Below are 20,885 nucleotides of genomic sequence, written 5' to 3' on the forward strand. Positions count from 1 at the left end.
TATATATATATATATATATATATATATATATATATATACACACACAACATATATATATATATATATATATATATATTAGTTTCCCATTGGAAAAAATACGTGGCATGTATCTGAGAAGCTATTAATCTGAGTGTGTCAGTAACGCTGAAGCTTTTGGTTGGAATTGCGTTTGTTTGTGTATCCAAATACAATCTAATTTCTATGTGCGCGCGTATATCTAGTGTTATAACTCGTTCCCTATGGCATGAATCAATCTGTTATAAAGCTTTATATAATAGATAAGAGTATCGTTTATCGATTTCTATCTCATCCATTATCACGAGATTCATAGACATGTGGCTGACAACTAAACAGTAAGCCGACGTCGAATGTGCGAAGTTGCACTATAATCTCACATTGCACACTCTATCACGCCTGCTCTATTTCGACACCAAGTACGCACTATGTTTATCAATGTTTGCCCTTGGATATGTACGTGCACAGCCAAATTAGAAGCCGAAGTTAAGCAGCATCTCGATGTTCTTTCCGAAAGCGAAGCGTCAAAGAAGGAACTGATCTCTAGTGAACGTGTGGAATTGGCACAGCAGATAGAAGTCCGCAGACATCTGTTACAATCACTCGATGGCTTCATTCAGACCATCTCTATCAAGGCCAACGCGACATAGGGGTAGAGACGCAGCAAAATGCTTGCGTGGATACACACGTACCACTGCAATTTAGGTGCATGCGTGCGTGTTGCAAGACGGTAAATACTTAGTTAGATATACATACACATACTTAGCTTGAAGCCCGTGTGCAGGCATCCTCTTCACATGGTATAATGACACAAGTCATATCACTTGCAATGACTTCACCTCGTATCCAGAAGCCTGTGCGAAAGATTTAGTGGACGACTCTATCTTCCACCTACAACGACGATACGCAGGGTTCTCCAATACAATACAGCTTCCAATTTCTCGAGACCAATTGTATTCGTGCAGAATGCTCGCTCTGTTATGTATGCCGTACTTGCCGTTTGTGAGACATAGGTACGAATTATACCCTTACAGCAATCAGCGACGCAGTATGAGGCTACGAGTAGACTTCATGGAGCCGGTATTCGATTTTCGGAGATGCCAAAAACTCAAGCCCCAATGCGAGTGTGCGTCGTGGAAGTTTGATGCGCAGATCGATGCCTGCTTAAAATTCGGATGCATTTCGGTGTTTGCTTGAAGGGGCCGCAGACATTCGCCTTGATGGAATCGCCAATCAGTTCAGTGTCTGGAGAATGTATAGGTTTACACTGGCTGTGCGAGATAGCAACACGGAGGTCGCCGACGAAATGTTCAAGCATCTGCACGGGGTAGACACGGAGCAGGATGATGAAATATGTCTATGGGCGTATATGATTAGCGGTTTCGAAGTAATATACGGCCAGAAAGAATTAAATGTCCACTTTATATACTTTTTTAGGCAGCAAGATCCATCAAATCTCGTATTTAGGTGTTCGGCTACTAGTGAAACCGCATATGTATGAGATTTGCTGATTGTGGCTGATGACCTGCTAGCAACTGCCCTTTACCCTCTTGTATAAATGTGTGCTTTTGATGGTTTCGAGTGTTAACGTACATTTTTAGCGTGCTGGTTGTGTTTACATGTATGTGTGGTAGTACTTGAATAAAATGGCCTCTTTGTCTTTGGCTGGAATCGTATGCTCCAGTAGCGACACGTTCCGTGAGTTTGATCCAACGAGGGTTGGGGAGTCTATGTTGGAATCGCCTTTCAGGGAATCGATCTTGGCTTACCCTCTAGGACGTGTCATACTCTAATAGTGTAAACGTGTTGTTCAATTTCTGTATTCGTTTCCTTAACTATCGACGTGGGTCTCCCTTGGTTAGTTTAAATTGTACATGAAAATGACATTTCATTTAACACATAAGTACCCGATTTGATATTGTATGCACAGCCTCAATAGAGCATTGCAGTGGCAACTTGAAAAATTTATTAAACATTTACAGCGTAGGCAGCAGAGTAAATTGTTTGATCCCCAGCCGTCGGTCCAAGGTACATATCGTAACCCTGTTCAAGCTAATCTAACGGGTAGCGATTGCATCTCGGGAAAGGGTCAACCTGGGTGAGCGTCTCCCTGTCAGGACTCGACTTTGCAAATCCAACGTATATTTCCCACATTCTTTCTTTGGCGACTATTTCTTTTTGTTATCATTCTGGCTAAAATTGGAGGTAATGACTTTAAACTTATTCAAACGCGCATTTGAAACTTTTTAGCACGCACCCGAAACAACCCGACGCTGCCTCGAGACATATCGATCATAGTCTTACAAGGTGCTCCAAACGTAATTTTTATTTCGAGTACTCAGCACACGTTTCCGTGATCGTTGGATCTGAACACCTTGCTGGATACGCAGTCGTTCGGGCTGTGCTTAAGATATTGTGAGTGAAGACGTCTTTCAATAGCTCGATGTCAAGAAGTATGTTTCGATATTCAAAAACACTCTCTCAGGTCGATGCTCAAATTAATCCCCCCAGGCAAACACAAGACTTAGATATGACCAGCATATTCTTCGAGTTGCTTCTAAAGTGGTGACGCGCCTTGCATCGAATTCAACGTCGATCATTGTCCAAAATTGAGGGAAATATTCAAGGTGCAAAGTGTTGATGTCTGCTTGGATGTCTGTGTTACCCATGGTGAACCACGACAACATGCTTTGCGTACGATATTTGTCCTGCTACCGTGGTTGAGCATTCCACAATGCAATTGCTGTCGAGCTTGACGGCTCCAGAAATGGAAACTGGTGGCAGATGTACAGTACTCCAGTCAGCTCCTCCCAGCACTACAACTCACTGAGCTCTGATATACTAATCAGCGACGGTGTCAAGGAACATGTGCTCGTTTTCCGTGTTGAAACTTTCAATTCTTGCGACATAATTCTTTCATGGATATTCACCCACTTATTAGGCTCGATAATTGGTGTAAATTGAACACCCAAATTTTCACGAACCAGGCACGAGCTTGTATTCAAAGACCAGATACTGCCGTTGTCGCTTGATAACAACGACACACAGGCGCGACGATCTTGTCTCTTAGACCTACGTGTAATATATTTCAGAACCCCCATACTGTTCATTAAAGTTTCAGTGTTTGATTTTGTTGTATGCTTTAGCCTTGAATAGCAATCTGGGTAACCGCTACCGATGTTTGCATAATATATACATAATACTGAAATCAGCACTTCCTTGACAGTTTGCGCCCTGCGGCATTCAGCAGATTCGGCACACACAGAGGAACGGGCGACAACCTCCCGGAATTTACATTTTGTGGTAAACCATTGGCGATGTCCAATCTACCAGAGTAGGCAGTATGTAGTGTGGATGAATGCAGAAATGCAGTATTTTACTAAAAAAAACATTTAAAAAAACCAGAAAAGTAGTAAAGCACATACTGCACAGTTCCGCAATCCGCATTCATTCGAGCTTTTAGCGGAGCAGCTTTCTTTTTAAACTGCACAACAAAATGAAAACACAATGACTTCAGGATTTTCTTCTTCTTTATTTTCGTTTAAAAAATGTAAAAGTTTCACTAGAATACGTCTCATAGTTTTCAAACAAAACAGAAAAAGTAAACAAGAGGATAATTTTTGTTTTGGGCTATGATATTTATATATTTTAATTTAATTTTAAAACAAAAAAATATTAAAACGAAACATTGTGTATACATTATAAATTTATAATATAATAAAATTTTATAGGGTTTTTAAAAGTATATTTTCATGTGTATATACAAACCTTTCTAGAGTCCTATAAATTAATATTTTTTTAACTCGGATATAAACAAATATTGCGCAACCCAGCAACCGTTGGCTGACCCACTAGCAACCGCAGTCCATTCCTCCCTGTGCCTTGTGGGGGACTGGGGGTTCTCTCCCGAGACTCTGAGAGGCGGGTCACTGACTCTCTGGAGTCTGGAGTCTGGACCCTGACCCCTGGCCCTATGGACCCAAAACAGAATGAGAGAATCCACAGGAGTGGGGATAAAAAAAATTGTACACAAAGGGGGGATGGACTGGGCGGACCCCTGCACGCCAGAGGATTCATAGGAGTGGGATAAAACATTTGTACACAATAACACAACAACCCTTTTTTTTAAATATACCTTTAGCCCAGGCCCCAGGGCCCCGCCCCCCGGGTCTTTCCTTTTGTCATTGTGTAAATATGTATTGCTTTTTTAATAGGGTTTTAGGGTTTAGATTTGGATGTAATATAGAACTTTGGAATCAAACAGTCTTTTTTGGGGGAGTACATATTGTATTATTTATGTACTTGTTATGTATTTACATAAATATACTCAATATTTACATACGTCATTTACAAAAAAGTTTAAACTGTATTTGTTTTATGTAATAAAAAAAAAGCTAGAAAACACTAATATGAGAAGTAGCCGTACTATTACTATACTATATGTAGAATGTGTGTGCACTTGTATTTGGTAGTTTCTGTTGTGATAAGCATGTCGAACAGGGCAAGGCACTCGAGTGGTGGCCGGACGAAGAGACATAACTTAGGAGACAGACAAACGAACAAGTTTACTGCAGCTATACAAGATAAAGAATTGAACCTGATGATATAGAGTTAAAGTGATAAGCATAGTGCTTGTGATAGGGAAGAAACTATCGTGGATGTTATACTAGATGACTAGATGATGGACGGAAGTATTTGAACAAATGATGGGAGGCTGTCTATACAGGTGCGTTACCAAGGACAGACAGAAGAAAGGGGTTGAAAGCAAAGAATATCTGATTAGGAACCGATGGTATAATCATGAAGTCTTTCTTCAGTACGAACCCAAAGGAAGGAAACCCTAATACCCTATGTGACGTCAGTGTTCCCTCTGTGTCAAACCCACGACATAAATATGTTCAGACTTTGCAATCGTATCCTTAGAGAGTGCTTTCTCGTCGACAATCTCTGCGTATATGTTTCTTTTAGAAGTATATGGCGTATAGCTCTGTGGATACTCGTTGAAGCGTTTCTTTACAGTATTTCAATATTTTGGCCGCCAACTGTCAAGTGTCAACAATAAAATGTTGGCCACCACAATCACATGGGGTAATAGAATATTGGCCAACACATGGGCTGTCAATTGTCATGGTCACCTCACCAAAATGGCCGGAAAAAAAGCTTCCTTTTCGATATTTTGTTTTTGAAAATTCCAATTTTTTTACAGGACAGAAAACAAAAAGAAGTAAGGGGCGAACCGGCCAGGTTGAAGTAGTAAGGTTGAAGTAGTAGTGTAGTACATAAGTGACTGACAGGGTGCCGGTAATGTGTATCCGACAGTTCCGATTAGTCGATTACTCAGATTAGACATCTCTATACGGCACCGATTTTTCGAGTTGATTGATTGTTTTTTAAAATAAAGAAAACGAAAAGAGCTGTGGATAAAATCATCTATATTGATTGTTTTGATATTTGTTTGTTTTTCTAAATTACAAATAGCAAAATCGAGTACATACGTAAGTAAAAACTACCATTTGTCCATTCATAATATTCGGCCATTTAACATTTGAATTCTGTACAACTGCTTTTTTTAAAATATTTGTTTGTTTTTTATTAAATAAAAATACCTATGTCTTGGAAAGGTTGTCCTATGCCTCTCTCTCGAGTCATCATGACTATGATTTTGCACGGCCCTCTGGAATCTAGATATTTTAAAATAAATAGTGTTGCACAGTTGCAGTCAAAGGCGATTCAGGGCAAATCACAATTTTGATTTTTGAAATGTGCCTGTAGGGCACATTTTCTTGAAAATGAAGAAATGGAAAAGGAAGCCGGCTGGCCCGAAGGGCCCCTAATCTCTATAGGGGGTCTGACAGGGGGTCTGTGGGTAGGCTTTTGATTGTCAAGGTTCTGATACACAAATAATATTTATATATACACATATATATGTAAAAGTCGGTCTTCCCTAGGCTGACTATTACGATACCAAGACGTTTTAAAACGTTAAAATGCAAAATGTTAAAAAAAGTTTAGCTTCAGCCCTTGGTAGTGAGCAAAAGATTAGGGGATTTTAGAATGAGACTATTGTCTATATGCTCCGCTCTAATCACTCACTACTTCGGTCTATATTTATTTGCGATCGGATATACATAAAATTTCTGAACCAGGGTCAATCAACGCAAGGATTTTATTTCCATTGCAATATACAAGGATTATTACACGCTCATCTAAAGAGTCGTTGTATTGTACCTTCACTCCAACTTAATGTTGGGCTTTTTGTCACAAAACTTAGTGTGATCGCCATTGGTCTTCTCACACTTGTCGCACTTAATAAGAAAGTGTGTACAGATGGATGCATGTCTGCCATTCCAATAACCGTCAGGGGATAATTGGTACATGTCATACCCACAGTGTGCGTCGGAATATTTCTTAATCTCCTTAAATGGAGGCTCCATGTCCATCGCTCCTGCGCGTGCCCGTTTTTTTTGGGTCGCGTGGATAGAGTGGAGTCGCGAGCACGTGTATGTTGAGGTCTCTCGTTTGAGGTCTGCATGGATACGTATCCGTGATCGGTGTGCTCCAGCGGCTACTTAAGTACCACTTTTTCTTTCGATGTTAAACGATGTGCGGGGAAACGGGTGGATACCGTATTATAAGACTGTTCCCATGTAAGTCGGGATAGATGAAACTTTGTTTCATGTCCCCTGTCTCGACCCTTAGTGGCGTGTTTACGTCGCAACCCGGTGTACAGGTTCTCACGGTCGATATTCCCTATGTTCTTACAGAACACGTGCATAACCAGAAACTCGTACCATCGCTTTGTCTTGTCCATTGTTATATCTGGATGTTTCAGGTCAGCATCTAGCTTCAGAATATAACTCTGAATGGGCGTGTTCTCAACTGGTTCAGTTAAAATTGAACTCAGTCCGGGGCTACGCATGTCCTTACTTAACAAGGATATAACCAACCAAATCACAGCTGGCCAGTCACGACAAATGTCTAGCTCATGCTGGTGTCGGATCAAAAACCGTATACCTGTAGGGTCAAACGTCTGCATTAAAGCAGAGATCCATTGCTGAGGAGCGATATCATTCGTCTGTGTCGAGGTCATGGTTGTTTAAAAACCCGACCTGCTTACTGTTGGCATCCCAGTTCGTCTTAAGTCGACTGATCTATCCTTTGTACTTCTGGTTATCCCTGTGGTCTTGTCCACGTTGGGCCTGAAGTAGCTGACCGATGCGCTTTTGCTTAATCGCAATCCTATTCGCAAAGTATGCTACATCATCAGCATATGCGCATCGTGGGCGATTTCCATTTTAATGGTGTAGTCGTCGACCAGTCAAGTCTTTCTTAAGGATGGCTAACTGATTTTTAAGACCAGTATTTTCAGTAATTATCTTACTTATGCGCGCTGGCTTAGTCTCGGACGTAGATTCGGGTTTGCCAATTGGGATTGCCTCCTCTTCTGGTTCCATTATAGGTCCCTTCTGAGATTTGTTCTTGTCCCCTATAATTTGGGGCTCCATTATAATTGGGGACTTTCCTTTCTGCGTTTGGTTAGAATTATGGGTTGGGGCGTCTTGAGACGTGCCCCTTGTCTCACCTCTTGGCTTTGTAAATGCAATCTTTGCAGTTGAGGCAATAGTTGGTCCTCGGGCTCTGTCAGTAGGAGTAGTCTCCTTATTCGGAGTGGCTACATCCATATCTGAAGCATTGTCCTTTTGACTATAATTGTCGGAGGCAAGTACTTCGGCTACTGTGCGGTTAAACTCGTCAGCAGCGGCGGCGGTTGCTTCTGCGGCAGCGCTAACGGCTACTCTCTCCATCTTCTTCTTTTTAGCTCTACGCTTCTTAAAAGGAGTATTGTCTCTCTTGGTCATAATCTTAACCTATGACTACTAGCTTGTCTCTTAAGGACTATGTTGGACAAGAATGTTTTGTGTGGTAGTTAATCTACCTTTGCGCTTAAATAGTCTAAGTTTTCAATACCTTTACTAACTTTAAAATGTGTAAGATTCGGTCTATTAAAGCGATATTAAGGCAAACCCTAAACACTAAAACGTGGAAAGTGCAGAGTGAGGTGATCGTCCACTTATTTTCGACGAACCTTCGACCGGAATTGCTTGTATCGATCATAGTAAGATTTGGTCCCTCAAGACGGTATTAACGCCTTAGAATAAATAAACGCGTAGGTAAATTCTAAGTATCGTAAAAATATCAAAGTAAATAAACGAAATAAGACATTTAGTAAAGTTAGGTATGCCTCGTAGAAACAGCAATACTCTGAGGGATTGTGAGGCTGAGACATTGTCTATATATATTCCTCTCAGTAATGTTTCCGCCGAAGGGATTTTATTTAGTGTTTCGTTGTCGCTCTGTTAAAAACTATGGTATATTGGCTTACCCTCATCCTCGCTTCTCGACCGGATTATGACGGATAACCTGGTCCTTCTCGGTATTTCGTACTCTGCACTAACCCATTCTGCGGCACTACACAGCGCAGACCCGATCCGTAGCATAGAGGTGGGTACTCTACTTAGTAGGTCAGCAAGCGAAAATATGGAACATTCGATAGTAACAGTGTTTTGTCAACACCGGCCCGAATTGACTCAGCACATATCTTCCATTGTCGACTCACTTGGCCCAAGCTTCAAACGGTAATTTACTGACCACTTCTTTCCATCAATCTTTCCTGAACCACTACAGCGACTATGAGAGCCATACCATATGTTCATACATTGTATCATACATACTGACCATTTTTGAAACAAATAATATTATCCCTTATAAAATGTGGTCAAAGCCAAATAACACTTAATAAAGAGTGTTAAGTCGAAAATATGTGAACTCTGTCAGAAGTGCCAGTGAGAATGGCGCGCCTGCTATATTTATTAATCTGGATCTTATGTGGAACGAGAATTTCTCTACCATTTGGTTATATGGAAACACCTGTCTCTATGGTTTTGTATGAGTAATTCTCTATTACATTTATTGGCCGGTGTTCTGGTCCGGTCTTAAAATTTCTCTTTCAGGTCCGATCCTCAAGTCCGGTCCTAAATATTCGCCTAGGGTACTTTGTCCACAAGTGTACAAGTTGGAAACTCGATGGGCGGTGTTTGGAAAAGATGCCAATACCACAGTGTGAAGGGTGCAAGATATTATGCCGTGTAGTGTGATGTAGAATATGATGTTATGCCAGGTTCCAACCACACACGTAACATCAACCTGACTTAAAAATCGAAATAACGTACAAACACTTATCTGTATGTGCTGTGTTGTCCATGTTGAGTCCTTGTGGGTTGAAGGGCGTCATACTCATTGGTCCTAACGTTGTTCATCCTCGGACAATACTACCGGGCTTTCTTCTTCAACGATGTCAGCCATTTCTATATCGTTGCCTGTCGTCGAAGAGTCAGGTTGAGGCTGCGTATTGGTAACCATCGTCTCGGATTATTGGTAACCGTCGTCTCGGATGGTTGTGTTGGGAAGACCGTCGTTATATGAAGTCGTCCGGGTTTCGCCCGCGCTGGTTCTTTAGCGTTTACCGGGATTCACGGGTTAGGTGAAAAGAGGTTTTCATCATGTTTTACTTGGTAAGCCTCTGGAGACGGTCCGCGGTAGATCAGAGGATGTCTGCGTTAGTTTACATAGCCTTCTTTTCTTCTCTTGTGTATAATTTAGAACGCTATGAAACGATAATTTTTTATGATTATGTACCGAAAACTGATACTTGACTGTTGAATCGGTAAGGATTTTTTTGCGGTGTATACGCTTAATAGTTCGGTACTTGGGCCAAAGTCGCCTTATGTGGGCCCCTTAAATATCAACCCTACCTTTGCGAATGGACCGGATGCGGTTTTGGACACGGGCTCGGGCTCGGGCGTTAATACTTTTATAGTGACGGGTGTCGTATAGACAGTCCCCGCGTGCTCTGCAGAATATTCGTTCTAAAAACCAGCAGTTAGTGTTGTCAAGCCCAACGAATCCTGAATCCAAGAACAATTCGTTCAATTCGCAAGGATAGATGTATCGAACTATCGATAGACGATAAGAAAGAATTTGTAGTCTAAAAACTTAATTGTTCAGCTGATTTTTATAAATAAATAAAAAGAGTGCAAAAAATATATATCTATAAATACTATTTTGTTTTTGAAAAGAAAGTACGTCGATGGATGATACTTGACGTGTTGACGTGGAGTAAATAATTTTTATATCCCTGTGCTTTTGCATTGCAGTTTTTATTAGTAGTCATTATCCACTAGTTACTCTACATATATAGTGACTCTCTCTAGAGAGAGTCCGATCACTCGATCAGGCTATAATTAGTTTTTTTCTCTCCAGTCTCGAGCTACCTCGAGCTCTTACATAGTCTCGAACTTTCGACTCTCAACTCTCAACTCGAGAGTCGGTCGCGAGACTCGAGTCGTCACGACTCGACTCAGGTCACTCTTAGAGTCTCAGACTTCAGACTCTCAGAGTCAGGGGCTCAGGGCAGTCAGGCAGGGGAGAGTCAGAACTCAGGTTTATGAATATTTTCATTGTTTCAGGTTGTTCAAAACCTGAGCTCTTAAAAATAGAGGCGGGAAACCCACACTCCAGAGGGTGTTTCTTTTTGAGAAAAGTACATTATGTACATGAATTGTTTATTTTATTTTTAATGTCTAAATAATTTTCTTTTTTTAACCAGTACATGAATATAGAAAGGCCCAATACAGAAAACACGATGTGATACCAGGAGTACCGGAGAGGGACACCATACATCGATAATTACGAAATGAGTAAAATATTTTAAAAAGTACCCCCTGAAATTGCTCCTAAATAAGTTAAATGTGAAACACAGATGTGCGATTATGTACCTCAATCCCAAATTGTGATCCACGTTCCGATTTCTAAATAGTTCCAAATCGTATTCCTCCCATCAATCATCATGATGGTGCTGCAATATAATTTTTGTCTGCTTTCCAAATTCCAACACCTCCTTGTGTACCCTTCCACGATTCAAATAGGAACTTACTTTCAAATCTCCTAATTCTGCCACTTCCTGCCTTCCAAGTTACTACTACATACACCTTTTTTTAAAAGGCCCCATTCTGTATTTTAGAAGGTATAACTCTATTTATGGCCTATTCTACTTTTTTTTATAGTTTTACAAGAACAAAACATCGGACGATGAATTGTTCAAGCACAACAACACGCTGGACACCACATCCAATTGCAATACGGCAAAAGATAGCTAAATAAGATATATTAAAGTCGATCCCGCGTTGTATCGATGTGTAATTTTTCTTCGTTCAGTAGCTACATGTGGTTCCGTAGAAGCCCTAACGGTGGTGATGGATGTTCAGTTCTAATTAATCGATTGTGATTGAATTATATTTCTGCCAAAACTGTAAATAAAACACTTGTCATAAAATATAATAAAATATCATTTCAATTCATAACCAATCGTAGTCAATTTATAGTTATCATAATCATTCGTAGCCACCCTGTACAGGCTGTACTACAGTAGTCATTCGTCACCATCACGTAGTCATTTTTATGAAGAAAAGAAATATATAATAGCCACTGCGTAGCCAAGTGACAGAAACTAGCTACAGCATCCGATGTAGTCGTCATACAATCTACTTTCTTTTTTAAAAAGGTACGGCTGTTCTCGTCGCGATTTCCTCTATTGATTGAACAGAATGTCTAATTCTGCCAATCGATAGCTATGTATGTATTGCCTTTCAAAAGCAATAAAGAATTGTAAGTGTTCATTGTGTTGTGGACTTGTGGCAGATTTTTTATAGATTAGGCCATTAGGGGTTTAAATTCATTTCTTTAAAAATAGCACCTTATAATTGCATGCTTTTAGTTTCCCACCGACACAAGCGCTGTTTTATTTGTTTTTTAAAAAACCAATATAAAAACATAGGTACACCGCTAAAATTTCTTCTGTTTATACGACACCGGTCACTATAAAACTATTAACGATCGAGCCCGTGTCCAAAACCGCGTCCGATTCATTCGCAAAGTTAGGGTCGATATTTATGGGCCCATGTAAGGCGACTTTGGCCTAAGTACCGAACTAGTACCGAGCTATTAAGCGAGTACACTCGGCAAAAAAATCTTTACCGATACGAGAGCCAAGTATCCAGTTTTCAGTACATAATCTGCACCAATCACCTGAAATAGAATACAACGCCTCAAACTAGCGAGAGCCAATGTTCTGTTAAACCTGTGGGCGTGAATTCGTGGATCCATACTTCTGAATATTATTAAAAAAATCGTTTCATAGCCTTCTAAATTATACAAGAAGAAAATAAGCTTATGTAAATACGATCGTTTGGTTTGCACAATTGCACCGTAGTTCAACGATGTTGAATTTGGGGTTGTCCCGTTCTGTTGTAAATTTTTTAATTTCAGGTCTAAGGGATTTAAACCGCTGTCTATTTTAGAAGGCCATGTAACCGCAATTTGTTTTTAGAACATAGATTCAAAAAAAAAAAATTCACCCGGTTCATTATTCATATCATAGCCTTCATAAAATTAGACATCATATACATAAGAAAAAGTTATACTAGGGCTCGGTCGTTAATAGTTTTATAGTGACGGGTGTCGTATAGACAAAGTCCGGAGGGCTACGATCCTACGGCCTACGTACGACGATTTTTTTAAATGTGTTTTTATATATTTTAAATTTTTATAAGTAAATATGATGCGACACATGTCACATCAGCGACATCGCGCATGTGTCGTTCACCCCAGGGCCCAGGCGAGTACTGCCCAGCACTCCAGACTCCAGAACTCCAGACTCCAGAGTCTCAGAGGACTCCTGGACTCTAGAGTTTATTGTTTTCTAAAATAAAGTGTTCATACCTGCATACAGTCAGTCCTACACCGAGCTAATATGCTAAAATTGCTATTATGGATATCAACTATGAGGCGGGAGATTCTCCATGAATGCTCCGAAAATTCTGCCAATAGGAGTGGCGGTACAGAAGTGGTTTTATTCTCACCCTTTGGGTTAGTGGTTACGCAAGCTCCAGTCAGCAGTTCAGCACTCAGCAGTGTGTTCGTCACTGTCATGAGTCTTGAGTGTCAAAGTTTCAGACTTCCAGTTCAGACTTCAGACTGTCATCACCATCTGCACATTTTTAGTTTGGACTTTTGGTCATTGATGAGTACGAATATATATGTATGTATATGTATATGTATATGTTTTTTTAATAGCTAGACAGGGACGGGATAGGTCTAGAACCTTAGAAGTTAAGAACGCGAGTATTACAGTCCTGCACACATACTTACACATACTGACACAAGCACGCAGACACTTTACAGTTTTCACATCTACACATACGCGAATATGCACTATCCTGCTTCGGTGATCATAGCAGCAGCTGTTGCTGCGAATGCGCTTTCTATTCAAGATTTGATGGGAGCTCTTGTTCGCAGTGAAAGGCAAACAGACGATAACTACTGTGAATTTGGCATGAGTTATATCTGTGATTCTACTAAGAATGCGCTCGAGTGTGAATACGAGACATATCCTTTCGACGAGTGTAATGAGTATTGTGCTCGCGTGTCTGATTTACCTTTTTGTGTATATGATAGTGTTGAAGGTCCTATCACGGTCGTATCTGAACTGGAAAATGAAATGGCCGCAGTGAGTGAAAACGAAGCGGCACACGACGGTGATCTGCCAGAATCGTCTGATTACACGGAAACGGATTTAAATATTGATGCCAATGAGTTAGAAGAAAACGAACCACTATTGTCGGATGAGTTCTCAATGCCTGAAGAATCAGATATACTGGAGGCCATAGATATAAGCGATTTGGAAGATATTGATGTGGAGGAAGGTATGGAGAACGGGGGGAACGCTGACGAGTCTACTAAGGCAGCGGAAGATGTTGTTGAGGGTATACAGCAAAGCACTACGGATACCGAAGCCTCCACATCTACCGAACTAGATGTACCAGAACTGTCTGAGAATCTACCTATTCTACCAGCTCAGGAGAGCGAGACCATGAATGCGAGTGAAAGTATGGAGGTTGGCATGAGCGCTGAAACACCAGCGGAGAGTATAGATGAGAGTGGAAACAGCGATATGGAAATGAGTACGGGGATGACAGCGATGAGCGAGGCAGAGACTGATGATCTGTTCCTTGTAACCGTATATAATGCATTAGAGAGCTCGGCGTTGAGTACTTCCATGGAGATGTCTACGGAGGGAGAAACTGAGACCCATATACTTTCACCTATTGAAAAAGCTGTGGGAATTTCTGATGGTGGTGACAATCAAGAGACGTTCTCTGGCAATGTGGTCGATGAAGGAGTTGTCAACGAGGAAGTTTCCACACACAGATGTTTCGAAGGACCCTCTTTCGTAAGTTGATATAGTAGTGTTTTACGTCGAACTATGTCTCAATTTAGTGGTAATTTTCTATACTCCAGTAGTCTCCATTTCTCGTTTTGTTCGCCATGTCATTTTGCCTTTTATAGTTTGCCGTTCGGGAAAACGAGGCTGAGAAGTGAGAAGTCTGTCTGCGTTTGATTTGTGCATATTCGATGTGATTGTGATCGTGATCAATAATCACTCTTCTTTTTTTGAATACGCACGCACATCGTTCTGACATGTAATACTATGATCTTTCTCATTTATGTTATCGGAGTGATTAATGAAACAATCACTTAGCGATGATATACCCTATAGACTACGAGTGTTCTCGTGCGGATAGTATAGCTTTGTGTCAGCGAACTTTTGCATATTGCATTGAAAAGTCCGGGTAAAATTAAGGAATGTGTGTGTCTGCGGTGACCCTGTACGTACAGTGTTGGAAATCTTGGATTTAAGATTACTCCAGTATGTTTATATATATATAGATATAGATATGCATATACATATGCATATGCATATACATATACATATCTATATATATATATGTAAATATATATATATATATATATAACGAACCCGGTGCCGCATGAACGTATTTCACTTTCTGGGTTTGCTGATCATTATGTGCAGATTTTTAAACAGGTTATCCATACTGTTTCAGTTGCAGTTAATCGCTATTATCAGTTTCTACCGATTTATAGTGTTTAATGATGTTTTAGGACTTTTGTTCCAATGTATTATATATATATATATATATGCGTATGCACACATAGACATAAAAATACTGTTAATAACTTCTTTTTATTTGATTTATTCAACAGTATTGTGCCAGCTTCGCCAACGCCGAACTATGTGGTTACACCGTTGAAAACTGCAGCCTGTACTGCAACCCTGGTTGGTACCCCGAACTATCAAAAGGCGAAGTCTGTGTGTAGAGCTTTTCTGTGCTTCAGTCGATTGACAAGCCGATTTTTCGACAAAGTGCCATGCTGAAGTCTTTTCACAGGGTCGTTCAAGGCAAGACAGGGCTAGGCTATACATATTAGATGTGTACACTAATCGCAAGCACCCGCAAGTACGGGACCTGTGGCGATATGCATACATTGCTATAATGATGGCAAGTGGCCATTTTTATGTACCTGTGTGCAAATACACCTCCACATGAGCACACGACATAGAGCTCGTGTGCATAGTCCCTTGCAGCAATCATACATGGTGTGCTTTCGACACGCAGACACTCGCTGTAAAACATGTTTTGCAAGCATTTATCTTAATGTCTTGTGACTGGTATGGACTCAATTCATGCCGACCATAGCAGGAAACCCCAAAGTCATACCCCTAAACGTATATGTATTGGTATGTCAATGAAATACATACAATAAACCAGTAAGGGTCGGGAAAGGATGTACTCCTGCGCGCACTTAATATATATATATAATATATACGTTCATGCATCAAATGAAGTTATGTGATATTCCCATGTGTGACAGTTTATACGTTATACAGCCTTCAGCTAACATGTCCTATCTCTCTTGAATAACATAGTGCAAGTATACATCTGAAACGAGGCAATTTCTTTTGAGCTGTTTTATGCACACTCCCAGATTTCGTTTGCCCGTTCCATTTGTATATATAGGTACATCCTCAGCGTGTGGAGGTACAAGATACCTATACTTGCGTTATCGCTAGGGGATTGATGACATATATGCGTCAGGCATGATCTGCGCATACATCTTATGAAATATCTACTCATTGCGGTATACATCACCCTCAAGACACAGTACAGGGCATTTAACCACATGGCCTCAAGTAACACCGACGACATGATATACGTTCCCAACTTTATTGAATACGTACTTTCAGGTGTATACTCTGACCGTCACTGCTGCAGAGCACGGACAGCAGTATGGCGTCACTTGGGCTTGCTGTGCTCACGGTCAGGGTGGTCTGTGCATAAAAAGAGTGTTGAGGTGAACCAATCTGCAATTTTTATAACCTAGAGTTGTGTTTTTCAAGCGTAGAAATTATAACGGATACACATAAACTTGCTAGATTGTAATAGTATTTTGTCACTGGTGAACAAGTAGCTAAGTGGGAGATGAACAAAACTGTCTGTCCATAGGATATACGATGAGCTTTGTTCTCGCACCTGCAGCTCATGAGATCATCTGATATTAGTATTTGGTACAGCTGAGTCGTGCGCCAAGCGGGCCATGGCTGCCATATATTACTCAACACGTCTACCTGGGAATCTTTTAACCTGAATAGATCTGAGCCGATATGGGAAGATTTGAACTAACAGAGTAGAAGTATTTGTCTACAAGATGTGTGTTTAGCGACATATTTTTTCTATATTCTATACCATCGAGCTTTGAAACAAGGCGCATCGACATATGTCAAGAGGTCAGTATAGGTGCAAAATAACAGTTGCTATCTTCTACATTTTCAGGGCTTCAAGACGTCAGATAAAGCGCATTGTTTATAACTTGAACATCAATCACTCCACCAATCCACCAATGAGCCAGACCTCGATGTGACCTAATCGATAAATCCAAATGAGTGATTGACATTCTATCGAGGGAAAGGTCGAATTCTTCAGTGTCAATGTAATGTTCCCTGCACATAAATAGCAAAAAATTAAAATAATTCACATTGATCCAATAAATGGCCATACTTTGTGTCCAGGCTCACTCGCAGCGCCCGTCTTTTGACTCAGGAGGTGTGCCACATCATCTCTTGGCGTCAGTGTAAAGGGAGTGCTCGGTAGACCACTCACGGTTCTATCTGAGCTGCCCACAACCGTGCCAGAGATACTGATCTCCACGTTTTTCAGCAGCGGATTGCATATCTCGAGCACGCGAGCCCTCCCGCCCATTTCTTGTTGTGTCTGATTGGCAAGCTCCTGTAAGCCTGTGCCTTGTGTCCGTGGTTGTGTTTCGGTGTGGGATGTGTCTCCCGCTTTATGTGTAGTTGCTTGTGTGTGCAATTCGCGCACAAGTGGGACCTGTGCGTAACCAGTTAGGGCCAGTTGGAACGTACATTGTGCTGGCTGGCGTTCGGGGCGGATCAGCATCATATCACACTTCCTGCACCGTGTATCGGGAAGGGAATACAAGCCAGCGTAAGACACGCGGACGAGAATTGACTATCGGAAGTCCGGGAAAGGGATGAGCTAAAATACATCAGGGTCGTTCACGCAATTAGATTGGATAGTCCAAAATATATCACAGACCAACGAATTTCGGCGGGACTCATAAAACACAAGGAGTCACTGAGGTATACAAATCAAGATCGTACTAGACATCAAACTTGACATATAACCCCGTGTATATATGCATTTAAATCCCCCGTATTGGCTCATGCGCGTATGTTTCCGTATATCTGGATATATCTGCGTGCCTTGTAGCCTAGAATCCTATCATTACAATTATGCTTATGTGCATGTACATAAATAGAACTGATCAAGCATGCACGAATACACATCCTTATACACATAAAATAATACATATATAATTTGCACCTACCTACACCGTCTGTTCATCTTGGCACATAGCGGCGTCCGCGCCGGCAAGATAACGTCACTTCCATACGCGCAAAATGTAACCATTTTTTTCTCAGGATCTCTGACTTGCCTTCCCGCCTGTTCCACCGCAAACGCTTCCCGAAGTTCGGAAACAAAGTCCAGCGGAGTGTCTATGCTAGTAGTCGATTCCATATCTATATCCTCATGGTGTGAGTTTGATACATCTGGCGCGGATTTTTGCGACATTGGGAGCGATTCGCGCTGCAAATAGGCGTTCTGGAGCGCGGCGGCGAATTCTTCCTCTTCTTTGGGCGTGAGTTCATAGTCTTTCTGTCTGTGCTTCATCGTGCATATAGGCTTAGCTAGTAGCTGCAATAGTAAAAGGGGGAAATCGTCAATCGATGCGATGTATATGAATGGCTGAGCAGATATGCTAAAAGGGTACAAAAATAAAATAAGGCAAAATCGGACATATTGGCGTTGCCAGTAAGCAGCTATTTAGTACGAGTAATACGCATCACTCAATGTAATGTACATTTATGACGCAGTAGATGTACTTCCAAAATAAATTAAGGTTGGGTCAAACATAGCTACGGGAGTATCGCATCTAAACACAGCAATATTTCAAGTGCACACTAAAATATCATCCGATGTTAGGTCAGCACTCAATTTTCAGGTACATTCTGTTTTCGACACAACCGTACTTCTACTTGCATGCAAATACTAAATTTTGTTTGCACAAAACACACAAAAGTATACCTACGTCATTCAAGTGGAAAAACACTTTGAACCAAACGACCGTCCCATTCACATTGTCTCCGTGTCAATTGGCGCATTCATGAACTTCGTGACAAGTATTTGATATGTTACTCTTAAATATGTATATGTACGTAAAATTTGCATACATAAATGTATAAATGTATAAATAGAAATAAGAATAGGTATAAAATAGATATTGAAATAGAAATAGAAAAAATAGAAATATATACATAAATAAATACATATATATATACATATATATCCATAAATTAATAGTGGAATATTGCACACCTTTTTCGAGTCTTCTGACATAATCGCCACTACATCCTCGGGAACATTCCGCCCTGGTGGGATATCCGATGTAAAGCTCTCCAGCACTTGCTTTATACTCGGGGGTAAGCTCGTGAGATCAGATTGCCGTTTAAAGTTGGTCCTCGCTTTGGACTTGAAGCGGATATTTTCCCTATTACAGTCACGTGAATATAGGCAGAAGTCAGAGCGAGTTATGTACAGTATCACACACACCGCGTTGTAATATATTGTAGTACGATGACGGGAAGTAATACTAGCCACTATTGCACTCACTTATATATATAGTCACACCACTACACTAATCCTGCACCAATCAGTTCTAAACTAATTGAACGTTAGTAATTTTCTTATCCTTGTATACACCCCTCAAGCAAAGAAAGGTAATTTATGCATTCCTAAACGAGGATATCTCATATTTATCACAGTAGTAATAAACTTATCGCCCCCAGTAATGAAGAGATCCCCGCTTAGTGTAAAGGGATGTATACAAGGATAGGAATATCACTACACAAAATATTAATATTTTGTTCCACTATGGAATGAAAAATGTTAATAACAAAATATATGATGTTGCTATAGTAGCACACACCGTGAGCCCAGTTGGACCCCGTTCAACAACCCCTTATTACTTCTATCAGACCATTAACTAATAAAGGCATTCTGTACTACACCATATAAAAAAAATGAAATCATTAGAGTTTTATGAACAAAGCTCCATCGTTTTCAATAAATGCACTAAAAACAACATAGCAGGTAATAAGCTGAATACACTTTCACTTTTTAGGTCAATGGATATATTATTTAGGGTTTTCACTTACGCAATGGTAAATGATGTATTATATGATGCAAATGTCTTCTCTATTACAGTCAAATGGTATTCGCAACGCGTTGAACGGAATTGGATACAGTGTCTTACCCATTCTTGCGCGATAAGGTGTAGTAAGAAGTGATATTGTTTCCCCTAGGACACTCACGTGGGCACGGGTAAAGGGGCTGAACACAACATCTACGTCGCCAGATTCATTGGTAGTGGCAAGATATGATGTCGTGACATGAAGCAGCGCAACGTGTGTGGTGTAAATGTCCGTCTGTAAATAGGCAGTGTAAATTTACGCCTGTAAAATGGCACATAAGTACATAAATACACACATACAGCATCCATGTATATTTTTCCAACACATCAATAAACACACATTTGCATGTACAGTAAATCAACGAACACACAGTTAGTATAATCTTCCGAACTAAATAAATACACTAACTTCTCACTCCTGTCCGCCAACTGCCTATAGTGTGCGCTCAGCACATTGAACCCATGACTCAATCCCTCCATAGCTTTTTCCCGTTCCATCAACAAACTTCTCAGCGCTTCCACACTCTCTGCCTCTAGCCCTACTTCGAGCGATGACCACTGACAGGCACTACAGTTGTGGAAATATCGCTTTTGTGTCCCGGTATTCGGTACCGGTTCTTTCGAGACATCTTGGGTGTGGGGTTGTGTGGCCGTGGGTGTTGGGTTAGACATGTCCAGAGATTTAATCGTCAGCTCGCTCGTGCAGATAGGACATTGCGCACATTTTTTGCACCTGTATTCATATTTCGTTACAAAGATGCAGAAGAAGGTCAGATTGATATTGAAGCGATGCAAAGGGTAGTCAGACAGCGCCAGAATAGTGACTAACAGCCCGTTGATACCTTTAAGACTACGGAACTCGATATAGCACCCAATTTGACACATGTGAACGAGATTTTTTTTCGGCAAGTAATTCTGGGCCGTCGTTTCTCACAAGTAAAAGGAATATTTCAATAGCAACGACTGATAACTGTGGATACTATCCAAAATTGGATTTTATAGCATTTTTATCCAGAATATATATATATATGTACACACACATACATACATCTATACATACATAC

General features: G+C 40.6%; 3 protein-coding genes across 3 annotated transcripts in view; 2 read left to right on the plus strand and 1 right to left on the minus strand.

The window, feature by feature from the left end:
- Nucleotides 1-1,435, plus strand: part of SARC_06406 (hypothetical protein) — a gene marked incomplete at its 5' end in the record, with an annotated part of 5,434 nt that extends 3,999 nt beyond the window's left edge. Inside the window, one exon of the mRNA XM_014299687.1 lies at nt 484-1,435. Coding sequence (XP_014155162.1) covers nt 484-665 — 182 coding nt within the window. The 3' untranslated portion in view covers nt 666-1,435. The remainder of the gene's footprint in view (nt 1-483) is intronic.
- An 11,665-nt stretch (nt 1,436-13,100) lies between these two features.
- SARC_06407 (hypothetical protein) lies at nt 13,101-15,793 on the plus strand. The gene is made up of 2 exons (XM_014299688.1): nt 13,101-14,362; nt 15,196-15,793. The coding sequence occupies exons 1-2, from the start codon at nt 13,340-13,342 to the stop codon at nt 15,307-15,309; spliced, it is 1,137 nt and encodes a 378-aa protein (XP_014155163.1). The 5' UTR covers nt 13,101-13,339; the 3' UTR covers nt 15,310-15,793.
- A 401-nt stretch (nt 15,794-16,194) lies between these two features.
- Nucleotides 16,195-20,706, minus strand: SARC_06408 (hypothetical protein; the record flags this gene model as incomplete). Its single annotated transcript, XM_014299689.1, has 5 exons — nt 16,195-16,321; nt 17,049-17,460; nt 17,899-18,266; nt 18,948-19,119; nt 20,231-20,706. The coding sequence occupies 5 exons, from the start codon at nt 20,704-20,706 to the stop codon at nt 16,217-16,219; spliced, it is 1,533 nt and encodes a 510-aa protein (XP_014155164.1). The 3' UTR covers nt 16,195-16,216.
- Nucleotides 20,707-20,885: the final 179 nt, after the last annotated feature.

Source organism: Sphaeroforma arctica (genome assembly GCF_001186125.1).
Source record: "Sphaeroforma arctica JP610 unplaced genomic scaffold supercont1.456, whole genome shotgun sequence".
In the NCBI taxonomy this organism is placed as follows: Eukaryota; class Ichthyosporea; order Ichthyophonida; genus Sphaeroforma; species Sphaeroforma arctica.